The sequence below is a fragment of the Gorilla gorilla genome, chromosome 12 (genome assembly GCF_029281585.2).
Source record: "Gorilla gorilla gorilla isolate KB3781 chromosome 12, NHGRI_mGorGor1-v2.1_pri, whole genome shotgun sequence".
Classification (NCBI taxonomy): domain Eukaryota; kingdom Metazoa; phylum Chordata; class Mammalia; order Primates; family Hominidae; genus Gorilla; species Gorilla gorilla.
In genome coordinates, this window is record NC_073236.2 from 106,650,979 (window position 1) to 106,678,565 (window position 27,587).

Consider the following 27,587-nt stretch of genomic DNA (forward strand, 5'->3'; position numbering starts at 1 on the left):
AGAGACATGACACCATGTGCTGCATTCTCGATGTATTCCAATCTTTAATGAAGCCCCGTGAATATTTTCAAAAAGATATGCTAACTAAATTATGAAAAAGAATCTCACAAGCCAGGAAGAGCCAATTAGAGATCAGCATCAATATACTGAACAAATTATACATTACACAATCATAAACGTTATTGTGAGGGTGTTGGTGACGCCTTTGTATTTTTAAAGACTTGCTTTTCATTAATCAGTCCTTCATATTAGTTCTAAAGCCCTGGATCAACATTCACCAGGATTTTTCTCATAAGTCAATCAATGTCTCCTGTAAAAACATTAGTTTACAGGTTGGGCAGGAGCATTAAATCCTGAAAGCAATCAGGGTACCAGACAAAGTAAAATCATTGCTGCAATATTCTTGGGGTTGGAGAAAGTCAATAACCTATTCTGCCTAACCTACCACGAAGAAGGTCTTGAGGCAAAATCTGGAACTACGGCCCATTTCCTCCTGCCTGTGCAAACAATGAACAGTTGCAAACATCTGGTCATGATACTAAGTGTCCAGGGGCAAACTGATTAATACTGTTGATTCCAGCTGAGGTTTTGCCTGTTCTGCCTCACCAAGGAAGAAATGCAGTGAGTGAAAGCATAGAATCAAATAGGCCAGAACACACAAACGTTCAGAGCTCAGAAAAAAAGCCTGCCTCACCAAGAAGGCGGCTATGGCAAACTCCCAACACAAAACTAGCCTGGGCACTCTATCTCCTCAACAGCACCCAAAAATGGCCCCCTGAATTCTGACCTAAGAATCAACTGTGAAAAGCCAACAGGAGCTTTATTAGAGAAAATACGTCTATTCCATACAAATCTAAAAGGTTTGTTCCTTCTGAGGTGAACATTTTTGTAAGCAAGATATGTGAAGTATCAGATATTGCTGGGTTTATATCAAGAGATAGGGATGACCCCACATCCTGAATACCAGAGAGAGAGTCAAAGTCCATTGTCTCTAGACTCCCTCTCAAGTATAAGGCCTTAAACTATTTCCTTGGGAAAAGGTGCTCCGTGGTCACAGGTCCCATTACATGTTCTCTATATGACATCTGGCAAGTCATGTCCCCTCTCTAGGTCTCAGGTTTCTCAGAGGGTAAATGGAAGAACCACACTAGGTGATCACCAGATCTCTTCAACTGACAATCTCTTAGCTTCCTTCATTTCATCCTCCATTATCCTTGACTGCCCATTAGACCTTAATGCTTTAACTTTTTGAAAGTCTGTGGATTCCACTTCATAAATAAATAGTTGTTAAATGGCCTTCTAGACAAGAGATGAAATTAGGGCTATTCCCTGAAGGATCTAAATCACTCTCCAGATATAAATGCCAAGATAAAGCAGCCCCCAAACATCAGGACAACATTCTGAAATTAACATGGAATATTGTTATCTGCTAGGTACATATTATTCTATAGCAGTGGCTAAACATTTTACAATACACAGGGCAGCCTCCAATCAAATAATTCTCCACTCTAAAATGCCAATAGTGCTTAGGCTGAGAAACTCTGTTCTAGAGGGTTATAAACAGGGTAATCAAAGCAAAGACACACAGATAGATGTCTAGAGTCCATGATCCATTACCGCTCTCACCTTCTGGCTCCGCCACTCCTGGCCCGTGTTCCCGGGAGAAGGTCAGGGCCTCCACTGGCTCTTCCTTGGCTGGGAGAGGTGGAGGATGAGTACTTTTAGCAACAGGTTGAGTGTTCTTTGGCTTGACAAATACAGGTCCTTTACCTACATGGTGATGGATTGGCCTGCGTCTATGAACGCCAGAAACCGTATAACCCATTCCACCAGGACAGATTTCCTTAAAAGCAGCTAGATTTGGGATGGGAAAATATTCCTTTTAAAAATCTAACAGTGCAAACTTATACAGAGGAAAATATCATGATGAATAGCTCTTAATAAATCATCACTAATATAGTTACATTTTAAAACTTCAAAAACAGGTGCAAAATGTAAGCAAATTGCTCGAATTTCTGATACACTTGCATATTTAAAGAAAAAAATCCAACTTTTTTTTTACTAAACATTTTTCCATCTGTTAATTCCTTATCCTACCAAATCAGAATATACATATTATATATAGCATATACTTAGCATATATTTTATATATCATATTATTTACATAGTCATCCCTCAGTATCCATGAGGGATTAGTTCTAGGATACCCCCTGTGGATACCAAAATCTGCAATGCTCAAGTCCCTTATATAAAATTGCATAGTATGATCAGCCCTCCATATCCAGTTCTGCATCCACAGATTCAACCAACCAATTGGGTTGAATCCACTGATGCATAACCATGGATACAGAGGGTAACTATATATATATATATATATATATATATATATATATATATATATATATATATAGTTAGCCCTCCATCCCATATATATCAGCAACCAATTAGAAAATACTATATATCATATTAGGTTATATATTAGGAGATATTTTATATATAGAAGACACTATATGTATTATATATCTCATGTTGCATGTATATGTGTTATCAGCAAAAATCAGACTTTTTTTCCCGCTTTGATGTAATTTCATTAGTTATTAACAAAGAACTCAGTGACATTTGTCTAAGTTAGATGAAGAGCCATAAGGTTAAAAAAAAAATCACTATTCAGGGAAATGAGATGCTGAAATCCTCACAGTTTGCTTCCAGTTGAAGAACACAAAGGGCTCCACCAAAATGCCATGTATCAGCTGGTTAAGAGGATGTAGATTACGGAGGACGGAAAAGGGGAAATGTTTCTGAAGGGGAGAATCTCGGGATAGTGAGAAGGAGTCTAGAGAGTGAGACATGCTGGAGATGATAGGTAGAAATCAAGAAAGAAGGGAAATGCCAAATCAAGATGCAGCTATTTTCAAGTAAAGGAACAACAACTGGGCAAAAGCCTGGCCGTGACCAGCTCATTTAATTACCCAGAGGCCAAGGAGATATTCTGTGCCCTGGAATCACTATCACTGCCAGAAAAAAAGCGGTTTTGTATTCTTTAAAAAAAAAAAAAGAAGTAGACTCAGCACATGTGATTTGCTAACCTCCACGGCATAATCCCCATGAATAGTGAAGGGGAAAGGCAAGGGGGAGAAGAGGGGTAAGGCAGTGTGTGGCCTTCAGAGGAAAAATCCACCTAATCCCTTTGGTGTTGGTGTTGGAGGCAAATTACCAAATGTAGACACCAAGGAGCTTATGGTTAACTTTTTTATTTCTACTTTTAAAATTGAATATAAAATAAGTCATTTCTCACTTTCACTGAACAAGAGTTCTTCTATTGAATGTCTGGGACCTAAAATTAGTTCTCAAGAAAAAGGAAACTCTAAAAATACTGCTTATAGTACGCTAAAATCCTGTTTTTCTAAGGATCACACACTAAATGGTAGAACCTCATTCTTATGTTTAACTAGGAAAAACAATTTTTACTTGGAAACATGTTTCCAGAAGAAAACATGACTTTAAAAACCAAGTTTAAAGAATTAACAAACTAAATATTTTTAGTGAAAATCACCATATAACCAAATCTTAAGTGCAAAAATTTTATCATGAATATTATTTTCAAATTTACTGATAGTACTAGAGAGGAGTATCCCTGAGTTCCAGTCACCATCTCAATTTATGCTTCATGTAAGGATTATAAAGCTATCAAAATTGAGCTTCCACTTGTACCCCTGAACTTAAAAGCTAAACATTTAAAAAATTTAAAAAAATTAAAAACACATTATACAGACACAAAATAATACACATAATAAATTCACAAACTGAAAGCTTTAAAAACTGAACTTCAAGAGAAACGTGTCTATAAATTATAAAGATTACTTGATTATTAATTTTTAATAATGAGTGGATCCATCCCTGTAATCCCAGCACTTTGGGAGGCTGAGGCCGGCAGACCACGAGGTCAGGAGATCAATTAACACAGTCAAACTCCGTCTCTACTAAAAATACAAAAAGAAAATTAGCCAGGCGTGGTGGTGGGTGCCTGTAGTCCCAGCTACTTGGGAGGCTGAGGCAGGAGAATGGTGTGAACCTGGGAGGCGGAGCTTGCAGTGAGCCAAGATCACACAACTGCACTCCAGCCTCGGCAACAAAGCGAGACTCCATCTCAAAAAAAAAAAAAAAAAAAAAAAAAGTGCATCGGATGGCACAAGAGCAAGAGCACAAGAGGGTACTAGGATCTTTTGGAGGCCTAAAATTATCTAGTCTACCAACATACCATCAATGTTGTATTATCCTTTGCCTTAACACAGTTCTTTCTGGTTCTAACCATGAACAAAGGTGAGTCATGATACTTACATTTAAATCTTGTCTGCTATGGTGAAAGTTACAGCTTTAAGACACTACATGGCCCTGTGAGAGTTAAGACACTTTCCTAGGTGGAAAGCATCTTATCAAACATGCAATTGAGTAGACTATCTAATGTCCACCCCAAGTAAGTGACATTGAAGCCATTCCTTGTTAATATCAGGTCTAATGCTTTCAGGTTACATTTCTTTCTCTTCCACTTAACTCTACTTGATCCTACTTGAGAAGTTGGTGGTTCATTGGTAGAAGGTATTTAAAGAGATAAATTTGCCTTCTCAGGGCATAAGGCAATTATGTACCAAATTGAAGGATAAAGAATAATCTACTTCTTAATACTCAACTCCCACAGAAGTTTTCAGGAGTTTTGGCAAGTTCTGTCCTAAGTTATTAATCTTCATAGCGTAAATTCAATCATGAATATAATTTCCTCTATTTCCAATTAAAGAAATTAAGCACAATACTCAATAAATGAGTAAATGAGTCAACTTGCACAAAGTCTAGTTACTGTGAATTGATGAGCAGCCAATCATTAGGAAAGCACATGGCCCAGCAGAGCCTTCTGGTCTCTCTACACTTAAATATCAGACTCAGAGTCCTAGAAATTGAAGATAAAATATAATGGCTTTTCTTAATATTCAAAAGGAAGTCTGATATCACACAGAAATGGGAAAATCTCTTTACACATAATTTTTTCCCACTGATTCAACATTGTAAGTGTACAGTTTCTACAAAAGTGATTAAATATTTACAATGTATTATTAAAAATTAAAGTCAGAAACCACAAATGACCCAAGTTGCCAAAGTTGTCCCGTGTACTCATGTGGCTGGGAATCTATGTGCGCATACAGCTGGGCATGTCTTACCTGTGCCTGGAAGGGGACATTTCTCACAGTGTGGGCCCCAGGCCTTGCCCACACTACAACAGCAGAGCTGCTTGGTGAGGTGAACAGACAGAGGGTGCATACACTGTCTTCCAGAACTGACAAGTCGGTAACAGGGCCCTTTCTCTTCCGAGATCACAGGGGGATCAGCTGAAGCAGAGAGATAAAGCCCGACATTACATGAGAAACCAAAACTACACTGGCTTTCCAAATGATAGTAAAATGAACCCTAAGGTATGAATTAAAAACCATACTTCAGGATAAATCTGTCTAGATTTAGAGCATCACCTTTCTTGAAGAAAAATCAGTTTACCATATGAGTTTTAGAGTCAGGGCACCAAAAGTCGCGACAGTGATTGTCCCTGTCCCTCTCTGGTCTCTTCTTCCATTTTAGCAAGCATGCAATTAGGTATGTGTGCGTAATGAAGAGAAACATTTCAACAAAAACCCACCTTTCCAAATAAACCTAGTCACCTACTGCCAAAATCACTACCTAGTTTTCTATATTTAACCACAGTAGAGATAACTCTAGGGCAGCATTTAGTGAATAATCAGGCACTTTGGAGAATTAGGAACATGGCTGATGCTGCAAGCCAGCCTCTGCTCTTCTCATCCCAGGGAGGTAAGAGCTTGCAGGGCCCATCAGGTCTCACCCTACGCCAGTGAACATGAATGGGAGGCAGAAAGTGGTTTCTGATTTGGAGTGCCACACAAGGCCCCTGTTCTAGCCAGACAGTACACCAGAGAAGGAAGAGACGATGTGCTCGGCTCCTCGGAAAACACTGCACAAGTATACAAGGCTATAGCCATCCAATACCTAAACTTTAATCCTCATCTTCTGCTATACGTTCAGTAGATAAGAGTTCATCAACCTAACAGCTAAATACTCTGCTAGGCACACATGGCAAATATGAAAATCAGCAAAACACAGCCCTGCCTTCAGGAAGTTCATCTTCTAATGCAAATATGGATGGAGTGTATTCTACAGAACCAGGTCCAGGTCAGGTCAAAGTTGCTGAATAAGTTTGGTGTCCCCCCGCCGCCCATTCCCCAAACCCAACCAAAGCTCTTCTCTGTCATATCGCCATACAAATGAGGTTTTCTGACTTGCCTTTCCCTTACCCAATTCCTCTAGCATCTTTTTTTTTTTTTTTTTTTTGAGACTGAGTCTCACTCTGTTGCCGAGGCCAGAGTGCAGTGGCGCAATCTCAGCTCACTGCAAGCTCCACCTCCCGGGTTCACGCCATTCTCCCGCCTCAGCCTCCTGAGTAGCTGGGACTACAGGCACCCGCTACCACACCCGGCTAATTTTGTTCTTTGTATTTTTAGTAGAGACAGGGTTTCACCGTGTTAGCCAGGATGTTCTCGATCTCCTGACCTCGTGATCCACACGCCTCGGCCTCCCAAAGTGCTGGGATTACAGGCGTGAGCCACCGCGCCCCGCCTCCTCTAGCATCTCTTTTAGGGGAGGACTTCCTGAAGATGTTATCTGTGGTGCTGTTTGGGTGGGGCACTTTGGCTTTGATTCTGGCCACATGCAGTAGTGTAGTCTCCATAAGATTTCTTCAGTTGTAAATAGCATCAGTGGTGTCTCTGATTTCTTCAGTGCCTTAGGATGCAGTTGTTAGTAGATTCTGTGCAAAATTTTGCCGAGGATGAGGCTACCAGGTGGGCCAGTCCTCAGCCCCAGTAGTAGCAGAGGTGGGCCAAGTGTGTTTGTCTTTAGGCCCGAGGGCAGCGTACACTGGCATTGGTGTTAGTGGGTCCAAGTGGGCCAATTCTTGGGTCTCTACGTGGCTTGCTTAGGTGCCAGCAGTGATAGCAGTTAGCCAGGCAGGTTCTCAGGTCCCTGGGCAGTGGGTGTAGCATAGGTGATGGCAGCAGCAGTGGTGAGACAACCCTCTGCTTCTCATGCAGTCCATGCTGGTGTTGGCAGCTGGGCAGGCCAGTCCCCAGGCCCACAGGTGGTATATACAGGTGAGTGCCAGCTGTGATGGTAGTGGTACGTTGGGTGGGCCTGACCTGAGGCCCCTGAGAGGAGTGCTCAGGTGCCAATGGTGGTGGTACCTGCTTAAGACTCAGAAGGTGTGTGTGGGACCCAGCATGCATGAGCTCCCTCTCAGCAGCAATTCCATCACGAGGTCTCTAGGCAGCTCCCTATGTTAGTCTCAGAGTCTGTGAGGGCCGAAGGGCTCTCCTGTGGCTAGGATTGCAGGAATTCACATGGGAATGTGGATCACTGGAGGTCTCTCATTTACCCTTCCCTCACACTGGGGAGCCTCCCCAGGCTCCCAGCTAATCCTGGCTGAGCAGGCTGCCTTGGTTCCCTCTCCTTCCCCGCCTTAGGTGTTTCCTGTGACTTCTCTGTTGAACCTCAGTGTTCTCTGTTAGATGATCTGTTCAAAGTGTGATTATCTACTTGATATTTTGGTTCTTCTTTGTGGAGGGGGTGAGCACCAGATGCCTCTAGTCAACCATCTTAAAGCCTCTCCCAAACCTAAATTTTACTGATGCTTTCATGATTCACATTTTCTTTAATCTACAACTATTTGAAGCCAAAACTGTTCATTTATGCCACATATACCTGACGGGGTGTGCCATTTAAAACTGCCCCTATTTTAGGACCTAAATTGCCTGTTGTTCTTTTTGTCATTTCAAATGACTTGCATTCTGTTTATTAAACATCTCTAGTATTTTCACACTCCGGTCAATATGATGCGTAAACCCAGAAACAATATGCTACCCAGAATGATGTAAGATTGGTGTTTTTATTGTCTGAATATCTTTAACCTCAGACTGGAAGATTAATTGTAAAGGATAACACATTAGTGTACTACGTTTATTATTTAAAATATGGTACATGTGATTATATATTCTACTGAGTCATAAGGTTTTATGCTGTACTAAAGAAAACTAGAAATACCAAAAGATTTCTAAGGGATAGGGGAAGCAGCTGTAGAATCGAATAAAACTGAGGAGTGATAATTAAGGGTGCCTGTAGGCTCTTACATGTTTGTACACTGAAACAGTACTTTGTCAGATCCTATTTTGTGCAGGATGTGTTACTAAAATTACGGCAAAAAGATTCTGATACTTTATATAAAGGAAAAAGCACTTCAGAAGCATAAACCCTATCGAAAATGCCACATCCACCAGGAAAGTAATTTTTTTGCTCTTGGCTACAGACATAAGACAAATTTTCAAACTGGTAACAAGCATATAGCTCTGTACCCAAGTATAGTACCGAATCATAACCATACAGCCCATGGTGATGGCAATTCAATTACAAAATGAGTAAAAAGCTAAGATACTATTATTTGGGTTCCTCAGTGATATATTAAGCAACTTATATTTAATTATGGCCTTAATTATAGGATTGTATAATAAACTCACATTATACTTTCAAAGACATACTACTCTAATGTATTAACCCATTTATGCTGGAGGTTGTAAATGTGTGTGTGTGTGTGTGTGTGTGTGTGTGTGAAAAATCAGACCTACTGAGATGACCTTGAGCAGGATATAAATAACTCCCACAAGCTCAGCATTCCAATAATGGAACACCAGGCATAAATGGGTTAAAATGTGAATGACAAATATTAAGCAGATATTAATTAATCTGGTACTTAGAAGAAGTTGAAAAGTAGGCAGGATTTCAGAAAAGAGCAAGGGTTTAAAAGTCTAGCTAACCTTACTAGTCTGCAATCACTCCCATCCACATCTGTAATATCCTTAATCATTTCTTGGATGAAATTCCACATTAGCATTTAATCCTTTTACAGCTTAGTATCTATGGGGATGGGTGTTAGGATACAGGTCTAGGAAGCAAGTAAAGCTGCTATGAGGAGTCTGAGAGGCAGCTTACCTAGGGCAGTAAGAACCACTGGGCACTCTGGGAAATGTGTCATTAAAAACCATTTCATGGCTGGGCGCGGTGGCTCACGCCTGTAATCCCACCACTTTGGGAGGCAGAGGTGGGCGGATCACGTGAGGTTAGGAGTTCGAGACCAGCCTGGCCAACATGGTGAAACCCCATCTCTACTAAAAATACAAAAATTAGCTGGGTGTGGTGGCGCACGCCTGTAATCCCAGCTACTCAGGAGGCTGAGGCAGGAGAATCACTTGAACCCAGGAGGTGGAGGTTGCAGTAAGCTGAGATTCCACCACTGCACTCCAGCCTGGGCAGCAGATCAAGACTCCCTCTCAAAAAAAAAAAAAATTCGTGGAGAACCAAAATAAAAGAAACAATAATTCAAGGCCATTGCAATTAGGTCACCTCTTCTATAGTGTGGCAGGTGAGATTAAAATATCAGTTCTCCTTAAATAAATGACTTACTCCTCCTGGCATTTCAGACTGTTTTCCATGTCCTGATTAAAGGTTCAGCTTGTGGAGTGAGACAGATCCAGTTTCAAATCTGGGCTCTACCCTTTATGGGCTGTATGACTGTTGGAAATATCCCTAACCCCTCTACGCCTTAATTCCTTCATTTCTAAATTAGGAAAAATAACAGAACAAATCCAATAGAGATCTAGTAAGTATTATATGGGATAATTCACATAAAGTGCTTAGCACAGTGCCTGGCATTTACGAAGTTTGCAATAAAAATTATTATTGTCATGGTTTTCGTTTACTGTAATTATCTGGGAGCAAGCAGCTTGTACAGATCTTTCTCACCTCCGGGCCACGGTGCCATGAGACCTCCAAGTGAGGGAGGCTAGGGGCCTAACCTGAGATGGCCACAGAGGAGGTACAAAGAAAAGAACGGGCATAAGATAAATTATGAAGACTAAATGTCATCCTTTGAAACCAAAAGATACAAAAGAGTCCAAGATGACACAGGCTCCCAGCCGGGGTGCTCTGGAGAAAATGTTACCATGGGCAAAAAATATCAAGTCTGGAAGGAAAGCCCATATTAACGGAAAAGCTGGAAAGCTAGCAGTAATTAACCCATTTGGCTTTGCCAAAAAGGATACAAAACTACGCCACTCAATATGTTAGGCACTAGCCACATGTTGCTCCTTGGATAAAATTTAAATAAAAGTAAAAATTCAATTCCTCAGTTACACAGGCCATACATGACTAGTGGCTGCTGTATGAGGTGGCACAGATAGAGAATATTTCCATCATCTCAGATAGTTCTATTGGACAGTGTTAATTAGCTTGAGCGTCAGCAAACTTTTTCTGTCAAGCATCAGATAATAAGTATTTTAGGCTTTGTGGGCCATACGATTTCTGTTGTAACTTCTCAACTCTGTCTTTGTAATACAAAAGCAGCATTAGACAATAAGTAAATGAATGGACATGGCTGTGTTCCAATAAAACTTTATTTTCAAAAACAAACAGATTTTTTTCCCATGGGCTATAATTTGCCAACCCCTGATCTAGAACCCTAAAATTGGAGGCACAAATCCTGTTTTAAATCTCAACTCTCAGCTACTAGCTGTGTGAGAAGCTACTTAAACTTTCCTAGCTTTAGTTCCCCAATGTATAAGATAAGCGTGGTATGTTTCTCATAAAGATGCTCAGGAAATTACAAATGAATGATGTACTTAATTAAGACTGGCTTTTAAAAGGCATTTGCCCTTTCTCTCATGACTTCCAGGACTACGGCAGAAGTTCCTGAGCACATCTCTCTAACCCTCCATTTCTGTCAACTAGCTCCAAGTTGATGGGTAAAGAATACTACAAAAAGGCAAAAGCCCAGGCTCAGAATTCTTTTATCTAGGCCTTTTTACTGAACCTATGGACACACTCTCAGCAGCACTCATCCTGGAGCTCTGAAGTTCCTGCAGGAGTTCAGAAAGCCAGAAAGTCTTCCTACTTGGATTGCAAAGATGATACTTTTCTTGAATTTGCTCTGAAAAGTCCTTGAATTTCCACCTTTCCCCATAAATCAGGTAGCAACAGGTCTGGAGAATGCTCCTACACCATCCTAAGCCTCAAACATAGAGGTCAGAGGCAGCAAATGCCAGCATTTGCCTACTTTCTTCCTTTTAGCTTGGCTAAGCCAAGGCAAGCGGCAAGGAGAGAAAGTGAAATTGTTGCAACCTTTGGCTGCAGTCAAGGAATTCTGGGGGGTTCATCTCAGTTCAGTGCATTCAAGAAGAGAAAGTGCTTCCCGTTGTTCCTTGGCCATAACCATGTGCAGGAGTTCAGAGAGTCAGCCACACCTTGTATGCTCTGGATATGGCCTAAATTCATGCTGTCTTAGCAAATGTTGTCATTTGTCCTCCATTTGCCTGCAGGCTTCATCCCTGGCTGGTTTTCTCTCTCTCCAGAGCAAACATTTAGCAACCACTGTGTTGAGTGCCTGTGTGTGTGTCTGTGTGTGTGTCTGTGTGTGCGTGTGCGTGTGTGTGATCTCCAGTCCCCTCCTGCTACTTCCCTGTGACTACCAAAAATACCATTATCTTTTCATTTATTTCCTTTACTCTGTAAGTATCACCCTCTTCCCTAATTCCTTCTGTCTTCAGACTTCCCCCATCAAGCTCTTCACAGAATTCACCTGAAAATCAGACTGGACTGGTTCAAATCGCAAATCCTAAAGGAACTCTACATGTCTCTGTGATGTTACATGTGGTAAATTCAGAGGAAAGAGAAATAAATATTCTCACTCAACACTGGTAAAGAGCCCAGGTTTTCACTTCAAACTCTCAACTGGAACACTTAACTAGCAACAAACGTCTCTTAATACTTATCAGTTCAGCTGTTGTAGCTGAACCATAAAATTGAATTATTTATTTTTCAAATAAGAATGGATGGTTGTTTAATAAGTTCAGAATTATTTGGGCAATGACAGGGAAAATAAATGCTAAGGAAATGTGCAAGTGTTTCAAAAATCTCATTGGCAAATTTCTACAATCTTATTAAAACCTGGATGTCTGCCCTCAACTCTAGACATCAGATCTAGTCAAAGTTTCACAGAGCGTTTTGTGACTAGTTCTGCAAGTTTACCTAATCAGCAACCTTCAATATAAGAATTGTAACCAGACTACAAGTCAAATTATAAAAGGGTGGAAAAAGCATTCACAACAAACTCTATATCCAAACTCTACAATCTTTACGTTTAAATTATAAAATGGTTTAACATATTTATTCATGTGATTCAAATCAGCCAAAAATGATCCCCTAAGTTATCTGGATGTCATCAACAATGTGATTTTTGGCCTGAAATTTCCAAATCCTTGCATCAGTTTCAAAGGTAATTTGTGTGCAAATGTAATTTTATGGTCTAATTTTACCACCCGTTAGGAAAGCCTTATAATTAGGTGTCTGTCTGCTTCATGATCAGAACTGTTTGTAAAAGAACATAGAAAAGAGGACTTACGTGTAAAACTTCCTAATCTGCAGTTGACAGTTTTTAAAGGAAAAGAGTAGTAATTAGTGATACCATTTCAAAAGACTCAACAAACTCACCTAAAAGTAATAAATAAGACTGTCATTTTTATTTTACTACATTTGTCTTTATTTTATCACCTCTACATATCTCATCTTAGGGCAAAGAGTTAAGAGAGATAAGCTTCGTTAAAAATGAATGGCAGTAAACTCATGAAGAACATGTCAACCAAATGGCAAATTTCAAACTAGACAAGAAAGATGCAGCTCATTATATACCAAAGCCACATTAAAAAATAAATAAAAGTGGCCGGGCATGGTGGCTCACACCTATAATCCCAGCACTTTGGGAGGCTGAGGCGGGTGGATCACCTGAGGTCATGAGTTCAAGACCAGCCTGACCAATATGGCAAAACCCTGTCTCTACTAAAAATACAAAAAAATAGCTGGGCGTGGTGGCACATGCCCATAATCCCAGCTACTTGGGAGGCTGAGGTAGGAGAATCATTTGAACCTGGGAGGCAGAGGTGGCAATGAGTGGAGATCACACCATTGCACTCCAGCCTGGGTGACAAAAGTGAAACTCTGTCTCAAAAATAAATAGATCGATAGACAGATAGACAGATAGATAGATAAAAACAAAAACTTGCAGGAAAGAAACTAATACACAGTTGCTCTTAAAATTATCCTAATAGTTTTCTGCCATGCAGCCATTTAAACTGTATATAATCTTTAAAAATCTGCAGTGCTACAAGGCCCATGTCTATAGTCATGCTACTCAGCAGGCTGAACAGTGATCACTTGAGTCCAGGATTTGAGTCCAGCCTAGGCAACATAGCAAGACCCCATCTCCTTAAAAAAAATCTTGCAGTGCTTACCTATAATAATGGGCATGATTACTTTAAAAATAAGACATTCTTAAAAATCTCAAATCTGCATTTGAGAACTTTACACCTAAAATGCATTCCTCTCTAATGGCATATGATCTGTAGTGATTACATGGATTAATTTACACGGAGAGTGAGTATCTCTTTGGTGAAACTCTATTTCAGAACCAATATTAGAACATGTGGTTTAATGAAGGATTTTTACCCTTATCAGAAACAAGGGAAAATCTCAGAAACATTTTTAAGGCAAAACAGTATAATTTAGGGTCATTTTGGTGGGTTTAAAGAACAAGACAATATCTGAAATTAGAACTGAATTAGAAAATCTAAAACACAGGGCCTTGGTAACTATTTTCCAGACTCTTCCAATTGAGAAAGAAGTGAAACCTCATTAAATTAGAGTCCGGTGACTCAGAATTTGGAATAATTAAAGGCAGAAGCTGGGACACAGTTTAATACAACCTAAAGAATGCTTAAAATACCGTATTTATGAAGGAAAAACTTACTGTCATCTCTCAGGTACCAAAAAAGTTTGATATGTCCATTTTAATTCTCTCTTTTCTTTTCATCAAAGCATATTTCCTCGGTGTGCTTAGTCTCTATTCAGAGTTTTAGCTATTATATTTTTATCAACACAATAAAAATGCATTTTAGAGAAGGTTCCATGATATCAATTTATTTTACTACATCAGGCAGGCCCCCTGCTTGTTATTTTAATTAATGAGGTTTTCCCGTATATTTACAAGCACTCAGTTGGCCACTGAGTATTTCCGTTCTTTTGGAAAAACCCCAAAGACAATTAATCCAAAACAGGAATAAAAAGTGATTATTACTTACGAACACAACTTGAAAAGGTAGGATCCGGCCCAAATCCTATTTTGCAGGTACATCGATAGCTGCCCATGGTATTCAAACACTCACCATTAGGGCATACACCTTGTAGCTGACATTCATTAATATCTGCAGGAAAACACAATTCTTTAGAAGGAGTGGTCAAGCCCCATTGAGCAGATTCTGGCTATACATTGCATTCACTTCCTTTTTCACTATAGTAATCTTTCAGTTATAGTGAAAAAAGGATGTAGCAGGTGTGAATAATCTTAAATCAGTTAATGTTTATTGAACATTTACAATTTATATAGCAAATATTTATTACATACCTACTACATGCCAGGTGCTAAGGATTTACTAGTGAAAAAAACTGATAAAAATTCTGGCCTTCACAGAGCTTTTGCTTTAGTGTTAGTTTATGTTAGGCATTATGGAGCATATAGGTAAGGCAAAGACTCTCACTCTAGAAGCGCTGACAGTCTAACTGTACATATGAATATTTGAAAAACTAAAGAAGTGAAAAGCAGTCCAAGTCATCACAAGAAAGAACTGTCATAAACTTTTAGAAGTTAAATTATGAAATTGCCTATACAGACAGTAAAAGCCACAGAAGGAAGCTGGAGGTGGGGCAGACTGTGGCACTGAGGAGGAGGTAAGGCTTTAGAGTGCTGATGTCTGGGCAGGAGCTGGATGGATGGGCGAGGAAGGGAAGGAATGACTTGTGTGGGAAACCCTGGAGCTTGAGCACAGAGTGTGGCCAGTGGATGGAGGCTCAGGAAATAATGAGTCAAACCACTGGCTGGAAAAGAAGATTCAGGAAGGTAAATAGTTGGAAACAGAGCTGGTACAATTCAGGCTGCATTTGGATTCAGTTTCATTGAGAACAGGGAGCTATACTAAAGGTTTCTGAGCAGGAGAAGAAAGACTCAAAGACAGACTCTAGGAAAATTCACCTGGCCAACACATGGCTTGTTGAGAAGAGATTAAAAGTCTGATCACTTGAAGGGGTCATGCAAGTATGAGGTTGGTAACAGCCAGGCTGGTGACAGTGAGAACAATCAGGAAGATAACGAATGGACAAATCTTTTTTTTTTTTTTTTTTAAGAACAACTGAAAATGCATAGTGCTTGACTGGACTACACACCATGAGAAAGTAAGAGAAAGGAGTCAAGGATGTCTGGGAGGCTCCTAATCTAAGAAAAAAGGAAAAAAAAATCACAGCTGGTTTTGCGGAAGGAGTCCTGAGGAAGAAAGAAGGCAGGAAGGAGTTCAGTTTTATAGTTCAAGGTCACATTGGGATACCCAAGTAGAAATACCCAGTAGCAGCAGAAGATTCAGAAATACAGTGAAAGAGGGAATCACTGCTACAAATAGACACTTAAGATACTCTGCATATGGAGATCCAGGGGGAAATCAAAGCGATTTGAAAGAGGAGGGGTATAAATGAAGTGATTTTACAAAGAAAGATTATATAGTCACTTGCAAAGGTAATTAATTGAAAATCAAAAAGTTGGATACAATGGTAGCAAAACATTACTATCAGGATCATCACATAAAAAGAAAATACAGCCCTCAATCATTATTTAAGCAAATATTAACATTATTTGAACATCAATATTTCATGTTCTAAGTAGGCATCGTGATCTATGCGCACATATTTTACTCAGAGCATGCAATTTTTAAGTTAATTTCAGTGATAAAATATGATACCTTCCGTGACATTCAAATGATAAGTTAATGCATATTTGCTGTATAAATTCTATGGTGTTCCAACTTGCATGTAGCTGGAAACTGGTACAGCTAGATGACACCTGGTACGGCACACAGTACAGCACCTGACCATCTCATTATTTATTGAAGTGTGTGTTGTTCTGTAATGCACTTTTATGTACAGCATGTAACTGAAACTATTCTCCCGTAACTCATTCTTTTTAAGAAAACCACCATGAAGGACCAGGAAGAGTGCCAAGTCCAGTTGGAGCTTACATGGTACAAGTGAAGCCCTATTATATGTCCCAAGTAAAACCTCAAGTTTGGGTAACCAGCCAGTTGTGGTCAAGAAGCCTGGACAAAATTTCCACTCTTCTATTTCCCCTCATATCCTCACTAGGGTATGATTATTAGAATTCCTCTTCCCCTGAATGGCCTGTATTCCTGTTCATTGGCTGCACCACTACACATTCCATGATAAGATTGAGGACCCAGAATTTTCCCTTGCTAGGTGGTTTCTATAACAGCACCATCTCAGCCTTGCGGCTGGCTGCCAGGTTAATGTAGAGGTTTCCCCCCAGACTCATAAATACCTAATTTACAACCAATGCCTAGTACTCTCTTCCAATACCCCTTCTTTGACTCTCCACACTGCTCACTGCCTTGACTCTGATGCCATGGGAATGGAGGACAGGAATTCAGATGGAAGAAAACAAACAAAATGACCAAGCAAACCTATCAGGTATAGACAGGAAGAAACAGAAACATCCACAAAGAAGAAGAATCGTGTAAGACTCTTCCTGTTATGACTGTTTTAATCAGCTTGTGCCACTGGCACTGGCACCAACACTTCCCCTAATTTTGGCCCGAAGAACCCAGGAAGCCTGGGCCTTCCTTTGTGACACATTCTCACAGCTTCCAGAAAAACTGTTTCCTTCAACTGCCTTGGTTCATCTATTTTTTTATATTTCCTGAGCTACTACAAATTACAGATTAGATTTCTGTTTCCTATATTTAACGTATATACACTAGAATATATCAATCTTAAGTATACAACTAGATGAATTTTTGCATATCCACTTTGGTGCAACCACCACCCAGATTGTGATTAAGAACGTTTCTGGCCGGGCGCAGTGGCTCACGCCTGTAATCCCAGCACTTTGGGAGGCCGAGGTGGGCAGATCACGAGGTCAGGAGATCGAGACCATCCTGGCTAATACAGTAAAACCCCGTCTCTACTAAAAATACAAAAAGTTAGCCGGGCGTGGTGGCAGGCGCCTGCAGTCCCAGCTACTCAGGAGGCTGAAGCAGGAGAATGGCGTGAACCTGAGAGGCGGAGCTTGCAGTGAGCCGAGATCACGCCACTGCACTCCAGCCTCGGCGACAGAGCAAGACTTTGTCTCAAAAAAAAAAAAAAAAGAACGTTTCCATCACCTCAGAAGGTTCTTTGTGCCCCTTCCCAGCCAACAAACAACTTACCCCCATAATTTTAACATAGGACTTCAGAAATTAATAAATTAATAAGACATTTCTAATTATTAAGAAACAGGAGCAACTGTCTAAGTGATTTTCCCGGACAGGTAGTCACAAGCTTTCTAAATTAAAGTAAAGGATGTCGGAGACTCACAAACACGTTAAGAACAAAGCATTGGTTGAACTGAACGCATTGTATCTGGATGAGAGAAGAACATTCCAAGTGAAGACATCATCAGGCCAAAGTTTAACAACTGTTTGGAACGTGATAGGTGAATGGTAAACCAGAATTCTATTTAGACTTAATAACTGTATGGAACGTGATGGGTGAATGGTAAACCGTAATTCTATTCAGACTTAACAATTGTATGGAACGTGATGGGTGAATGGTAAACCAGAATTCTATTTAGACTTCATTGCCTAAAGCTATCTTCTTTCTTTAATCAAATAAAACCTGATTACAATATTTGTCATTTTATAAATAGCTTATTTTTGAAGGAATAAATTCAAATAACAATATAGTGTTTCAGGAGTCTCATATTTTTATTTATTTATTTATTTATTTAAGATGGAGTCTTACTCTGTCACACAGGTTGGAGTACAGTAGCACAATCTCAGGTCGCTGCAACCTTCGCCTCCCAGGTTCAAGCGATTCTCCTGCCTCAGCCTCCTGAGTTGCTGGGATTACAGGCACATGCCACCACGCCCGGCTAATTTTTTTTTTTTTGTATTTTTAGTAGACACAGGGTTTCACCATGTTGGCCAGGCTGGTCTTGAACTCCTGACCTCAAGTGATCCGCCCACCTCGGCCTCCCAAAGTGCTCAGCCTCCCAAAGTGTGTGAGCCACTGCATCCGGCCAAGTCTCATATTTTAAAGGGTCAACAAACCTTCCTTAACAGATTCTAACTAAATCAAAAGCATTTTAATATTTAGTTTGAAAAATACATGAATTTATTCCTTGTTCTCCCTCTATAGATGACAAATTTCTCTGGAAAACTGTGGAAGTCTGTCCTTTGAAGAAGTGGTATAACCACTGCATACAGAACAACTTCCTGAGTTAAAGAATGAAGGCCAAAATAAATGGCTGAAGGGGCTCAGCACCCACATACAGCCAGTCACCATTCCCTATCCCCACATCTGAGCTTTTGTGTTCAGGCAGGCAGTCTAGAAGTTTACAGAAACAGAAATTAGGAAAGAAATTCATACGGACCCATGTGCTCCTCTAGAGTAGGCAAAATCCATGAAGCTACTACAGCTAACATGAAGGAGCTTTACATACTTTTCCACTTACTTAAAACATTTACAGGTATGTCTGCCTGTATAGCCTACCACATACTTCAGCTCACAGATGAAGTTCAGGGACACAAAACTGCTTTTCTTCTAAAACTGCTCTTCTTCTAAAATGGTCAAATACTGGCAATGTCCTATGGTTCAAACTAATACAACAGAAATAAGAGGGCTGGGCTTCTATTAATCAGGTAGTAGAAGAATATAGAGTAATCAGGTATACATGCCTAACAAGAGACTCCCTATGAACAACCCAGCATAAAACAGCCTAAGTATTTCAGTACATGGGAATGATGCGATAAGGTGACGATGAAGTGAGGACCTTCATCTTCCTTCTACCTCATCAGGATTCTTTACATTTCTATAGCACACCATATTTCATTGGAACTTCATAACAATTCTGGATGGTGCGCAGTACAAGAATAATTATTCCATTTTACAGAGATAATTTTGTCCAAGGCCATATTTCTAAAAAGGATGAAGCGGATGGGGGAAAATAATAGGAGGAATATTCCACTAAGATCTAGCTTTTGGTCCAACTAGGACAAAATGTTATGTTACTCAGAGCAAGTCTCTGAGTTTCTCTTGATCTCAGTGTCCTCTCCTGTAACACAGAGGGGCTGAACTATATTATCCCCAAGGTTACTTGTAGTTTAAATATTCTCTGACTTCAAAACAATCTGCCAGTTGCCAGGGCTGAAAATGCCAGGGAATAAAGAAAGTATGACATTTGGTGCATAATATATTACGAACAGCACAAGTGCCCTTCTGGGAAATAAATATATTTTTATGCATCTCTTCTCCTACAGGAAAGTATGTATGTTTAACAAAGTGAGTAAGAATTTACTGTCTTCTTAGTGACGCAAGTTTATACAGGAAATGAGGCATGTCCAACAGGAGTCAGGACAAGGTAAGAACAGGACATGAGCATCTTTCTACTGTGTGAAAATATGAAGCTTTCTGGAGATTCATCTGTGTGTGTTCAGCTTTTGCTAGTAAATATAAATTCCATGATAGAATTCCATTAGCAGTATGCCTTCCACTTGAAAGCAGAAAAATACCTCTTAATACAAATACTTTTCCCAGACAGACTATTAAGTTATTTAATAAGGATCACTTACTTTAAGTACAGGAGTTCACTTTAAGACAATATATATATTTCTTAAACTTCCAAAGAACAACTTTGCACTGGGTAGACATACCACGAACGAACATGAAGATATTCTATAGGGTACACACAGGCTTAGACACTTTTAAGGGAACTAATCTATAGATCTTCAGCCTTCAGATGTTTCTTTTTGAAGTCATCTGCCTAAGAATATATTTGCCAATCTTCCTTCCCTATCTTCCCCTTTCCTCAGGGCCTTCTTGTTCTTGACCAAGTCAAGGCATACCTCTTGTCAATCCAGAATCTTTCTAGGCCTTTCTAAGAACACTGTCTTGAAAGGTAAAATTCTCACAGGCACAGAATAAATGAACAATTCACAAATATATCAACCCCAGGATAGAGTCACAGAAAAAGTAATGAGTCCGATTTGTTTCATAAGAAGATCTGGCTTTACCAATTAGGTTAAATGGCAGAGACTGTTTATCAATGGCATGAACCAATTCTGCAGCTCCAAAGTTTTGATGAAATTATTTAATGCACACATACAATATAAATGTGCCAGAAATTAACCTATTGTATCCACTTGACTTTTTAATGAAAATGTAGATGTCAGCTTAAAGATATGTGAACACATAACTTTTTCAAAATTATTCTAGGAGATTAAGAAAAAAAAATTTGAAAACCAGTGTTCTAGAGCAATTTTACCCAAGGTATTTTACACAAAACACAGACTTTGTGAGACCTCTGCTAAAAGAGGGGTTCTGCAGCCAAATATATTTGAGAAATACTGCCTATTCTATATACATAAGCATATTTAAAACCCGAGGAGTCCTTTGGCAAAATCTCTTGTTTTTCTGTGTTTAACTTGGTTTTTCTGCACATTTGGCTGTGGGACCCTTTCTAACATACAATCTATTAACATCCTTCTGAACTGGTCATCTGTGGAAACATTTTTGTGAAATGCTGCTCTCTGGGGCCAGCTTCAAAGACTATTGTATGAGTCTCTTCGTGATTATATTTGCTTCTATCTAGGCCCCACTGCCGTTAAAAGCCTACCCACCACCCTGTAACTGTCCCATGATTATAAAATGACCATCCACCATAGGATGGATTCAATCACTGGACTCACTGAAAAAAGTCAAACCGCTGTGGCAGCAACTCCTTTCCTTCCAATTCTTCTGTCTTCGGGGTAACATGATAAAGGAATTATCAGAGCCCAGAGAACAGCTTGTATTTATTTCTTGACACATGTGTGCTACACATGGACGATGTTGCTAGCAACACACACTTATGCTGTTGGTCTTGGATTCATGACTGTAGTCTACAGATATTACATTAACTTCTCCTTGAAATATTCACAGTAACATGAATCCATCATGGGCTTTCTTCATCACTCATAATACAGTAGGCATCTTCCCATTCATTTTATAGCCACAGAGATTAAGGTCAAAGAGCTATTGAAAAATACAATGTGCTAATGACTCACTTCACCACTGTCTTTCCTGAGGAAGAGTTAATAAAATAAACAGACATTTCCTTTTTGAATCCTATCCCAGCATAGTAAGAGGACACACCAGAAAAATAATTCTAAAATGCACAGGAATGGGTCCCAATTTGATTTGCAAATGCTGAAATAGGGTGCTCAGGTCCAGATCAAAAACTGTTTAAATTCTTACTGAAAATACTGTGCATATTTAAACTAGAAAGTGCAGCAGTAGTTCTAAGAGGATGACCAGAACAGTTAACACCTTCAAATCAGTAAATTATCTATCAGTTCCCACTGAGCCATTGACCATTGTAAAACATGATCTGGCATCAAACTAAGTACATGACAGTTTCTGAGATTAAATGAAAATACAATAGAAAATTATGATTAACCTCTGGCAGGCTAAACAAAAGGAATATTAAACATTTCTAAGTGTTTTGAAGAACTGAATTATCAAGTCTGGTTGACCGCAGTCTTAGTTCTTACCTGTTGGTTTTCTACTATTATTTCCAAAACATATATCAAGAACGATATATTCTAAGTTTCATCTTTTTTTAAAATTATATTTAAGTTCTTGGATACACGTGCAGAATGTGCAGGTCTGTTACCTAGGTATAAAAGTGCCATAGTGGTTTGCTGCACCCATCAACCCGCCATCTACGTTAGGTATTTCTCCTAATGCTATCCCTCCCCTAGCCCCCCACCTCCCAACAGGCCCCAGTGTGTGATGTTCCCCTCCCTGTGTCCATGTAATCTCACTGTTCAACTCCCACTTATGAGTGAGAACATGTGGTGTTTGGTTTTCTGCTTCTGTGTTAGTTTGCTAAGAATGATGGTTTCCAGCTTCAGCCATGTCCCTGCAGAGGACATGAACTCATCCTTTTTTATGGCTGCATAGTATTCCATGGTGTATATGTGCCACATTTTCTTCATCCAGTCTATCATTGATGGGCATTTGGGTTGGTTCCAAGTCTTTGCTATTGTGAACAGTGCTGCAATAAACATATGTGTGCATGTGTCTTTATAGTAGAATGATTGATAATCCTTTGGGTATATACCCAGTAATGGGATTGCTGGGTCAAATGGTATTTCTGGATCCAGATCCTTAAAGAATCACCACACTGTCTTCCACAATGGTTGAACCAATTTACACTCCCACCAACAGTGTAAAAGCGTTCCTATTTCTCCATATCCTCTCCACTTGCATCTGTTGTTTCCTGACTTTTTAATGATCGCCATTCTAACTGACATGAGATGGTATCTCATTGTGGTTTTGATTTGCATTTCTCTAATGACCAGTGATGATGAGCTTTTTTTCATGTTTGTTGGCTGCATAAATGTCTTCTTTTGAGAAGTGTCTGTTCATATCCTTCACCTACTTTTTGATGGAGTTGTTTGATTTTTTTCCATGTAAATTTGTTTAAGTTCTTTGTAGATTCTGGATATTAGCCCTTTGTCAGATGGATAGACTGCAAAAATGTTCCCCCATTCTGTAGGTTGCCTGTTTGCAGTGATGATAGTTTCTTTTGCTGTGCAGAAGCTCTTTAGTTTAATTAGCTCCCATTTGTCAATTTTGGCTTTTTTTGCCATTGCTTTTGGTGTTTTAATCATGAAGTCTTTGCCCATGCCTATGTCCTGAATGGTATTGCCTACGTTTTCTTCTAGGGTTTTTATGGTTTTAGGTCTTACATTTAAGTCTTTCGTCCATCTTGAGTTAATTTTTGTATAAGGTATGAGGAAGGGGTCCAGTTTCCGTTTTCTGCATATACAGTTACTGTAGCCTTGTAGTATAGTTTGAAGTCAGGTAGTGTGATGCCTCCAGTTTTGTCCTTTTTGCTTAGGATTGTCTTGGTTATACAGGCTCTTTTTTGGTTCCATATGAAATTTAAAGTAGTTTTTTCTAATTCTGTGAAGAAAGTCAATGGTGGCTTGATGGGGATAGCATCGAATCTATAAATTACTTTGGGTAGTATGGCCATTTTCACGATATTGATGCTTCCTATCCAGGAGCATGGAATGTTTTTCCATTTGTTTGTGTCCTCTCTTATTTCTTTGAGCAGTGGTTTGTAGTTCTCCTTGAAGAGGTCCTTCACATCCCTTGTAAGTTGTATTCCTAGGTATTTTATTCTCTTTGTAGCAATTGTGACTGGGAGTTCACTCATGATTTGGCTCTCTGTCTGTCTATTATTGGTGTATAGGAATGCTTGTGTCTACAGCCATACCACCCTGAATGTGCCCGATCTCGTCTAAGTTTCATCTTTATGCCCACATCACTCTCTTATATATTCCCAAAAACCTTCTAGAAAGAAATAAACATAGCAACTCACTTATGATAATGCAACTGAAGGCAACTTTAGAGACAAAGCTGTAACTTTGGGGCAATGGGGCCTAAGCAGAGAAGTCAGAGAAGAACAAGATGGAAGAGGGGAAAAGGTGTTTAAATAAAAACATCAATGGATATTTTCACTTTATAAGGCAGAATTCTAAAAATAAAAATTGTGCTGGCCATATACTGTTGAGTGAAAGAAGCCAGACACTAAAGAAAACACTTACTGAATTATTTGAAAGTTCATAAGATAAAATTGATCTGAAGTTGAAAGGATAGTGATAAGCTCTAGAAAAGAGGGAGCTACACACATACACACACAGACACACACACACCACTACTTATCTCACAAGGTTGTCTCCAATGCACTTAACACAATGGCTCCACTGAATAGTCATTCAACAAAAGTTAGCATAAACAAATAAAAAATAAAAATAAAAAAACAAGTTAGCAAAATATATAAATAAGTAGATTGAAAAGTTGTGTAAGGCAATCATGAACAAAAAGTAAATTTACTAATATTAGAAAAAGGAAAATTATCACATTCTTATGCAAACAATATCATAAGCAGAAAAGCTCCATGGGTCAGAAGCTACCATTATAATCTAGCTCTAGACCAACGGCCCCAAACTCCAAGCGGAAATTTCCATATAATTGCTAGATAGAAAAAGGAAAAGGGTGGGGAGGATGAAAATAAACTTCTGATTCAAAGTGAGCTTATCAACCCAATTAAAAATTTTAATGCTTGTTTGCTAAGAAACTAATTGAAGCCAATGATTTGAACACAAATATTCTCTAGATGAGAATAATTTTACGAAATGGTCTTACCAAGATTCTTTAAGGATTTTTAGCATGCCTTAACCAGTTAAATGAATACTTAAAGAATATAAAACAAGAACAGGTAGCTATGAACAATAATTTATTAGAAACCTTGGAAATGAAAAACAGTCTTAAAATTAAAAATGTAACAAATGAGATAAAGCCTAGATGGGCATAGTAAAGCAGAAATTAGAAAATTGGAAAATGGAACTGAGATAACCATTCAAAATGCAGCAAAAAAGAGAATAAAAAGACAAAAGATTTTTTAAGAACCATGAAAAACACACTCCAACTTTTGTTTAATGAGAGTTTCAGCAGAAAAGCATGGTGGAAAGTGATATTTGAAGACATAATAAATGAACACTTTTCAAATTTGAGGAAAGACATGAGTTTTCAGATTGACATTACACTGAGTAAAATAAAGATAAATCTAAATATAGACACATAATGATAAAACTACAGAACATAAAGAATTAGGAGATTATCTCAAAAGAGAGAAACACATTATCTACAAAGGAAGAGGTGTCAAAACACAGAAGTCAGAAGACTTTGGTATAATGTAGTCAAGCACCACTAGAAAACAACTATCAACCTGGAATTGTACACACGAGTAGTCTCATTATAAAATGAGTGCAAAATAAAGATATTTTCAGACACACAAAGTATATACTTTAGTGACCCTCACTAAAGGATCTGTTAAAGAATATCACCTCAAAATACAGATTAACCAGATAAAAATACAAGATAGCAGTCAAATTTGAATTTCAAATAAATAACTTGAGATGTACTTACTTTAAAAACGTATTTGTTGTTTATCTGAAATTCAAATTTAACTGGGTGTTCTGGATTTTATTTGGCAAATCCTCCCCAAAAGAAGAAACAAATGCAGGAAACAAGCACAGGATACAAGAAATACTGCCATCAGAAAAATGACAGTAAATTCATTTGACTATTAGCTATATGAGGGAAAAAGGCTTTATTTCCATTAGGTACACCTTTGACAATACCTGTAAAATAATGACTCTGGTCTAAGCCACAAATCCATTTTCTTTCAAATATCCAAGAGGTTGCCATAATGGCCTTTCAGTGTTCCATCGACAAAGATGCTCTCCTTGATCAAACTCTAGTCAGGCTCCTCTGAACCCTCTTCTCAACTAGCTCTGACTTCATGTATGCTTCTGTATTTGTCTCTGCATTGTCCAGTTTTAGCTAATATCCTGTTAAGTTAGTTTAGCCAGAATCCCCCATGCTGGATATCTGATTGGGTTCCTCATCTTCCACCAACCCCTAGGTAATGTCTGGTCACCCTGATCTGCCTTCAGCAAGAATACCCTCCTAGGTTGGTTGAGCCAGAATCCCCCCTTACCCCTCATGTGTCCTCTTAGTAATTTTTCATCCACTGATATCACACTCTCACCCTCACTCCTTGGTGATACATTTTTACTTTTCCTTATTTTCAGAGTTGAGCCCAATCTCTCTCCCCTACCCCAAAACTCCACTGCAGTAGTTCTCATACCTGTTACAACAGTTACCTGAATAAAATCTGTCTTACTGTTCTTTAACAAATGTTATAAACAATATTTTTCTTTAACATTATGTTAAAAGCAGAACAAATCCAATAAGTGTTTTCCCAGCACGTATCACAAAGCCCATAATTAATCGCACGCAAATGGTGCGATTAATTATAAGAGCTTTGCCTTAAGATTCTCAATCATTTCACCTCATTCTACATGTCTGTTTTAATCCAGCACTATGCTACAAGACACATTCTTTTCTCCAGCCAGGCAGGCTTTCTTGGGGGTCTCACCTGCACTTTCTAGTGCTCGTTTATCTAGTGTTCTCAAAGCATTCAAAGACCAATCTGCCTTTACCTGTTCACAGTACTGCAGTTCACACTCAGTATTTTTTTGGTAATCATTAAGAGGTCTGAAATGCAAGCTACAGTCCAGACAAGCGCTTTGTAGCCAAAAAGTCCTTATGCAGAATATTGATCAAGACTGTGGAGTCTCATTTAATAACAGACATGCCCCCTGAAAACAGGTACATTATCTCTTCTTTTGTCCAAACAAAATGTGATTTCAGATGCACTCTGAGGAACTTTTTATCTAAAAGGAGCCTAGGCTGAAAGTTTTGGTAATGAGTATTCTTGTGCCTCAATGCATCGGTTTCATAAATTTATTTTATTAAAGCAGAACGAGTATAATAAAACGATGCTGAAAGAAAGTTATGTGGCTAGCTCTTTCCTATTTCCCTTAATGGGCTCATAGGGAGCCAGCTAAAATTCAGCTAATTCGAAGAGTAAATAAAGCACATTGCATCTTGCTCATTCAAAGTGATTTCATTACACTAAATTCTAAGGGCAGGAACAATGTCTTACCCATCATTCATCACACATACTTTCAGTCTATAGCTAGGAGTGCCCCAGCGATTAATGTTTGTGGAATACTGAGTCATTTAAAAAGTCTTCGAGATGATCTATGAAAAACGAATATACATACACTGAATTATAAAAGTGTAGATGTCTTTTAATTACATTCAGCACGTGCTGAGGTACTGTGGTATTGCCCACAGTACGTGCTAAAAATGTAGCAAATAATACTAAGTTGATTTTATCCTTGTAAACTGAAACTGGTAAGTGACTTTGGTATGTCAAAAGAGATACTTGCTTTTAATAAAATCACTCAACAGACTGATTCCCCAAGTACTTTCAGAACCAAATTCTATTTTTGAAACTTAGATTTACATCTAACTTTTTAAGAACCCACTTATGGCAAAATATGGACAAAAGAAAGTACTCAGTATTTCCACTCAGGGAAGGACTGAGTATTAAAGAAAAGCAGCATGGACGTAGGAGCTCTTAGTATTATTTCATTTAATTCTAGTTCTACATCAGACCTTTATAGCATAATAATCAAATGACAAATGCTGCTCCAGATCCATCAGAGCATATAACTGTATTGTTTGTTATGATAAATGAAGCAAATTATAACAATTCCATAATGCTGAGAGTAGCAAGGCTGTTTTGGAGCTCCGTGTGTGTATATGTAATAAATCATTCCTTTGAAAAGATAATTGCAGCACCACTAGAGAGGAGG

The 27,587-nt window shown here is 38.9% G+C and overlaps 1 protein-coding gene across 17 annotated transcripts in view; it reads right to left on the bottom strand.

The window, feature by feature from the left end:
- Positions 1-27,587, bottom strand: part of LTBP1 (latent transforming growth factor beta binding protein 1) — a 452,790-nt gene that overhangs the window by 140,196 nt on the left and 285,007 nt on the right. For 9 of the 17 annotated variants that reach the window (XM_004029083.5, XM_063695964.1, XM_055377710.2 and 6 more), the window contains 3 exons: positions 14,289-14,411; positions 5,211-5,378; positions 1,627-1,854 (listed from right to left, as the gene is read on the bottom strand). In XM_004029083.5, the coding sequence (XP_004029132.2) occupies positions 1,627-1,854; positions 5,211-5,378; positions 14,289-14,411 (519 nt within the window). The remainder of the gene's footprint in view (positions 1-1,626; positions 1,855-5,210; positions 5,379-14,288; positions 14,412-27,587) is intronic. The other 8 variants (XM_004029082.4, XM_063695966.1, XM_063695965.1 and 5 more) reach the window with 1 other exon arrangement.